The 6706-nt window shown below is 53.3% G+C and overlaps 1 protein-coding gene across 1 annotated transcript; it reads left to right on the forward strand.

The window, feature by feature from the left end:
- Positions 1-4659: 4659 nt before the first annotated feature.
- LOC135324029 (olfactory receptor 14A16-like) lies at positions 4660-5199 on the forward strand (the record flags this gene model as incomplete). The annotated part of the gene is made up of 1 exon (XM_064499463.1): positions 4660-5199. A coding segment is annotated over one exon (540 nt), but the record flags the coding sequence as incomplete, so codon positions are not given.
- Between the last annotated feature and the right edge of the window lie 1507 nt (positions 5200-6706).

Genomic DNA, 6706 nt, shown 5'->3' on the forward strand with positions numbered 1-6706 from the left:
AGGCTGAAGCCAGAAGGACTTCCCCAGACCTATCTACATCCACTTTTGCTAGAATCCCTGCCCCATTCTGCAGTGAGCCCACATTGTCCTGTTGATTCTTCTACTATCACTGAAGCAGTAGCAGCTCTTCTTCCTGTCCTTCACATCCCCTGCAAGTGTCCTTACCCTGGGGGAGCTTTGGCTTCCTTAACATCATCCCTGCTTTGCTGGACAATATTTCTAAATTCCTCCTTTGCAGCCTCTGCCTTCTTCCCCTTTCCATGTGCTGCCTTATTGCCCTGGAGGTCACGTGTGAGCTCCCTGTTTAGTCATGCTGAGCTCCAGAGATGTCTACTAATCTTATGAAGTGTTCCTATGGAGCATTCTGGTGTTTGACAGGTGCTTAATGACCTGCTGGCTTTCCTGAGCAACTCTGCCCTTCAGAGCTGCCTCCCTTGTCCATGCTATAGAAGAGCTGCATACATCCAAGCTAGCCCTTCACACACAGGGCATGTCCCTCCTCATCTTCCCTGGTGGTCTCTCCTGAGGAACTTGCACCCTGCCATTGAAGGACTCCAGTCATGCGAGTGATCCCACCACATCTCAGCTACTCCAACCATGTGGCAGTGCTGTGACAACTTGTGCATCTCCATTGGCTCCTGCCTGCACCCCAGGCTGCATATCTTTGCATATATGTTGGCTTCAGCACCTCAGCTGTGGTGCCGACTGAAGATTTGTCACAGGGAAGCGTGTTACTGAGGACCTTAAGTATGCCAAGGCTTTGATTGGAAGTGGTGACATGCTGGCATAGACAGCAGGTGGCAACGCAATGGTGAAAGGAGGTTGCCGCTAAGAGAGCAAACCCTGCAGTGCCCAAGGCCAGGGAGAAACAGAGCTGGACTGTGCAGGAATGCCAGGAGAGGGGTTGGCTGCCCAAGCTGATTTGGCAGCACTGTTCGGCCTCTGACAGACTTCTCGAACCAGTCTCCAGGCAGGACAAGGTGCCACTGAAGAAGTCCCTGGACATGTATAGCCTGTGATCCAGCCACCCTGAGATCATCATTAGCCCAGTCCCTGCTCATATCATCTGGCAGAGTGAGAGGAGGTTCAGGAGAGGACAGCTAGAAGGGTTTGAGAGTGCAGAGACTAGAGCGGAGACCTTGGTGTGATGTGCCTCTCCCATATATGAAGCACATGCAGACAGTAGAGACTGTGCCTGAAGGCAGAGGTAGGATTCATTTTTTCAGGCACAGGTAGGAAACCCAAGATGCCCTGGGGCACTTGCCCAGCAGCGACTCCAAAGGCACATGGTTTTCCTGAATGTGCCATGCTGTATGTGCTAGAGACGTGTGGTTGTGCTGGACTCCTCAGGCATCCGACATGGCCCTGCAGGCCTCTTTCTATGTCATTAAATTGTCTGCACTGAATTACATTGGCTGCTTGTAACATTGGAATCTGCTTGTGTCTCAGCTTCACAGTGAGTGGGGCTCTAGTTGTAGGAGGCATCTGGGGTCATTTCAGATGGCCAAGGAAATTCCCCACCTGGTCCCCACCTCATGCTCCAGAAGGATGCGGGTCTCCCAGTTGCTCTATCAGAGCAAGCAGACACTGCACATGCCTCGGACCACCTCTGTCTTTTCAAATGTCACCAGGTGTCACCAGCTAACTGACTCCCACCCTCCCCCTCCAGTGATTGCAATGGGAGTGGAGACAAGGAGCTCACGTGCAGACCCCTCTGTTGTGCACACTTCAACTTGGGAAGAGGATCTCACTCCTGTGTGTTTGTGGAGTTCATGGGAGGGATGTGAATTCCACTGTAGCCTGGGGGCTTTTAAACAGGCATCAACGCCCAGATTGATTGATATGAATGAAAAACTGAACCATGTGTCCATGAGCTCCCTCCTTGTCCCCATCTAGGTGTCCTGCCTAGTTAAGAGAAGGGAATAGGGCCTTCTGGAGAGGGACATTTCCACCTCTCATAGATAACCATCCTCTGATGAAAGAAATTGCAATGTTGCAATCTGTCTCGCTCCACTCCTTAGAAAAGAACAATAGGTGATTATTTTAGTTTATTCCAGTGAACATTTCCCAGGAGGAGGGAGCACAAGGGACAGAGAAATTCATGTCATTAGCTGGGCCTTTGCTCCTAATCTTGGCCAGGCTCCTGGGATGGAGGGAGCTCATGGCAACCTGGCAGCACTGCCCAGACACAGCTGTGTGCAGGAGCAGCTCCTCTGCCAAGAGCAGCAGGGCTGCGGGCACTGCCTGCTGCTGCTGACAGGAGATGAGAGAAGGCAGAGAGAAGTGCAAGGCAGTGTGGAGTGGGAGGCCAGAGGAGAGCTCACTGTGGGAGGAATCTTCGCAGATCTTTGTACAGTAAGTCTCTGTCTGTAGAGCAAGACTGCTGCAGTTCCTGGAAAGGTCTTCTGAATGCAGCCCTTCCCATGACTGATAGGGTTTTAAAGGATCACTCTGCTGGCTTCTCCTTTGCAGAGGAGGAGGAGATGCTTCAGAGCAGGGATTTCCTGCCACACCATCACTGGCACAGGACATCTGGCTCCCTTCTCCCAGGGATGGCTGCAGGGATGTGAAGCCAGGGAACGCACCTAGCTCTGTGCAGGGCTGCAATTCAGAGCAGTGCCCCTGTGCCCCAGGGTGCTGTGTGCCCAGGGCAGTGACTCTGCTGCCTGCAAGGGTCAGCACGCAGCCTGCCTGTGAAGCTCCCCATGGCGCTGTGGGGAGAAGCTCTGGGTGAGAGGGGGGACCCCTGGTAGGGCAGGTTCATTCTCCCATCAAGCGAGTGCTGCATGGGTCAGGGCTGCTCACAGCTCCCGCTCACCATGAGGACATTTTGAGAGTGGAGTTTTCCATAGCACTTGTCTCTGCATGGTGGGAATGGAAATGTAGCAGTCAGGTTTAAACAAGGGGCTAAGAATCTTCACCACCACACTGAAGGAGGGATAGGTTTGCAAGTGCCTTCACCACTCCTCAGCCTACAGACAGCACCAACATCACCTTGCCAGTCTCATTGGAGATTTTCAGCTCTGCTCTTTAACACCTGCAAACAGAGATATGCCCCTGGGCAGTCTCCTGCTGCTTGGAGGTTTCTGTAGGGCACAGCTGAGATCACAGTGGGTGGGATGGGGTCTGTGTTGGGACAAAGGAACAGCTGCCAGCCAGGACATCTCCTAGCAGCGGAGAGATGGTCAGAGAGGGAGAGGAAACTGCTACCAGACACCTCATGTGAGGTTGGGGTGCAGGAAGTTCTCTGCCAGCCCCTGCAGGGCAGATGCTTTCCCATGAGCAAGCCCCCTTCACCTTTCCTCTCTCACCCAGCAGAGGAATGGGGAATGAGATGACTGTCCTTCAGGAGATCCCGCCTTTAAGACACTTGATGCTCCATGGGGTGTGCTGCCAGGCTGTGCGCTGCCCTCCAGAAGGGCACAGCTCTTCTGTAGGACATGTGTGACAGCTGAATGTCCCATGCAGAAGCCACAGAGGTGCTAAGGAAATGGAAATGCTGCTGCGGGTGGCTGTATGTGGGCAGCTGAAACAAGCACTGTGTGTTTTTGGCTACAAAATGAGTGCTGAGAGCTCCCTCAGTGTCAGAGCTGCATCAGAGTCCTTATTCTGATCATCGGAGCCATGTGCTATGTCACACCCTCTCCATCACTCTCGGAACATCTGAGCTGAGAAAGGGAGGTGGGTTTGGAGATCTGTGCTTTGCAAGTGGACACCACTGTCAGCACAGGCCAGTTTCCTTTAAGGGTAACTTGTGGCTGAGATTGTCCGCTGAGACAGGAGCACAGCCAAGGCATCTGGGAATGGGACTGATGTGGAGACCAGTGTGTTGGCTCTGTCCTAGGGCACAGGAAGAGCTTTTGCCTCTCAGGCCTCACTAGTCTTCACACTGAGAGCAGGGGAGAGGGTGCATATTCCCACTGTGCAGAGCAGACAAACAAGCAGACAAGCCCCGCCCCCCCCCAAAGTGAAGCTGTTGCTTTTGTGACCAAAATGCCTCAGAACTGGATGTGAAAATGTTACACAGACTTTGTACATTACAGCAGGACTGACCCCTCGTGGCACACGCAGCCAGCCCAAACTGGAGCTCCAGACAGGGAGCTGAACCAAGGTCCTGCTGAGGAGAAAAGCAATGTTTGTGTGTATGTGGGGGTGTGTGACTGTGCATGTGTTGGGGGTGTCTGTGAGAAAGGGAAAGAGATTTGAATGGAGAAGTCTCTCCTGACTTGTCACTGTCTTTTCTTCCTTTAACAGTCCCACGTGCCTGGAGGGAGCAAAATGTCCAACAGCAGCTTCCTCAATGAGTTCCTCCTCCTGGCATTTGCAGACACATGGAAGCTGCAGCTCTTGCACTTCTCACTCTTCCTGGGCATCTACCTGGCTGCCCTCCTGGGCAACGGCCTCATCATCACAGCCGTAGCCTGTGACCACCGCCTCCACACCCCCATGTACTTCTTCCTCCTCAACCTCTCCATCCTCGACCTTGGCTCCATCTCCACCACTGTCCCCAAATCCATGGCCAATTCCCTGTGGGACACCAGGGCCATTTCCTATGCAGGATGTGCTGCCCAGGTCTTAGGTTTTGCCATTTTCATTTCAGCAGAGTATTCCCTTCTCACAGTCATGGCCTACGACCGCTACATTGCCATCTGCAGACCCCTGCACTACAGGACCCTCATGGACAGCAGAGCTTGTGTCAAAATGGCAGCAGCTGCCTGGACCAGTGGTTTTCTCAATGCTGTGCTGCACACTGCTAACACATTTTCCATACCACTCTGCCAAGGCAACAGAGTGGAGCAGTTCTTCTGTGAAGTTCCCCAGATCCTCAAGCTCTCCTGCTCAGACTCCTACCTCAGGGAAATTGGGCTTCTTGTGGTTAGTGCGTGTTTAGTCTTTGGGTGTTTCATTTTCATTGTGGTGTCCTATGTGCAGATCTTAATTGCTGTGCTGAGGATCCCCTCTGAGCAGGGCCGGCACAAAGCCTTTTCCATGTGCCTCCCGCACCTGGCCGTGGTGTCTCTTTTTGTCAGCACCTCATTTTTTGCCTACCTGAAGCCCCCCTTCCTCTCCTCCCCATCTCTGGATCTGGTGCTGGCTGTTCTGTACACAGTGATGCCTCCAACACTGAACCCCCTCATCTACAGCATGAGGAACAGGGAGATCAAGGATGCCCTGAGGAAACTGGTTCAGTGTGTATGATGTCAACACCAATAACCATCCCATGTGTGTTTGCTCATCATTCAGAGTGATTTTGGCAGCAAAGCTCTGTTATTCTTTTTTTCTTTCTTTCTTTCTGTCTTATTTTTCTCTGGTACATTCTTGTAAAAAGAAAAAAAAAGTTTTGGTTCCTACCACTTATCCTCAGGAATCCCTCATTTGAATCTCACCCAGAGGCCACGTTGAAGCAGCAAGCCATGCTTCTCCCTTCATCAGCAGAGATGGAGGAACCTCAGAGGTTCCTAGTCTGAGCTCCCTCAGATGCCCTCAGGGCAATGGGGAGAATTTGCCTTTGCAGTGTCTCTTTTGGTCCTGACAGCAAAGGACCTCAAGGGGACAGTCGGGCTCGGACAAGTATAGATTGGATGAGACCATGGGTCCCGTGTCCTTTAGGAGAGCTCAGCTCCCCTGGCGACACTCAGGGTGTGATCTTACATATCCCTCTCCTGCCAGGGCGGCAGCCATCTGTCACCGTGGCCTCGTCCCTTCCCTCTCCAGTGCTCCAATGTTCACAGCGCAGTGGGAGGGGAGGGCAGGAGAGTCTAGGTGCAGCTTGTAGGGACAGACCCTCTGCTCCTCAGGACTGTCCCCCCACTGCCACAGCAGGCATTTCCTGGCTGCAGCCTTCCAGTGGGCGCTGCAGCTTTCTGGGAGACACATCCACCAGCAGCAGCAGGACTTCCTCTTTTCAAGGTTTCTTCTCCTTTCCACCCTGTGCTCTCATGTGTGCATATGGCCTTAGTGCTCTGGTGACGTGGTGCTTCCATGTGCATTTCTGTGAGCTCAGGCAGCACCAGGCGCTGGGCACCCTTATGCCAGACCTGGATTCCAAAATAACATTTCATATAATAAAAGGGGATCTCCCCTGTGACGTGCCTGAAGTCTGGCCTTTCTTCAGAGGATGGAGTCAAAAATACGCCCCAGGGGTTGCACCACAAAAGGGCCTGCTGCTCTGCTTGTGAACTCCACAGGCTCCAGGAGATGAGCTCAGAGTCCCTGGCTGGTCCATTAGGGACTGAGGGCTGGATTCAGGGTTCATCTGTCAGTGACCAGTGGAGTTGGGGAATGGTGTCTGAATTGTCTGCCTGGGGCTGTCCCACAGGTGACAGTGCAGATGGGAGATGCCCATCCTTCTGGAGGGGAATCTGATCCCCCGGGAGAGCTCAGGGGATCTCCAGGGACAGCGTGTGCCTGGGGTGGGCAGTGAGTGGAGCCTCGCAAAATGAGGGATGGTCCATGGTGCAGTAACCAGAAGGTAGAGCACTAAATCCAGGGATGCATGGGGAAACGAGGGCTCTGCAATCCCTGGAGAAGCAGTGGGGACCCAGGAGTCCCAGGGAAGGGGCACTGGAGAGTGATTCCTGCACCCTCAGTGAAACACCACAGGCTGGAGCTGGTGCCCACCCAAACACATCTCCTGCCATTGCAAATGTCCTGGGGTCACCCTGAGCACAGACCTGTGCCAGCAATATCACTGGTCCCTGCCCAG

Source organism: Dromaius novaehollandiae, chromosome 30 (assembly GCF_036370855.1).
Source record: "Dromaius novaehollandiae isolate bDroNov1 chromosome 30, bDroNov1.hap1, whole genome shotgun sequence".
Taxonomy (NCBI): Eukaryota; Metazoa; Chordata; class Aves; order Casuariiformes; family Dromaiidae; genus Dromaius; species Dromaius novaehollandiae.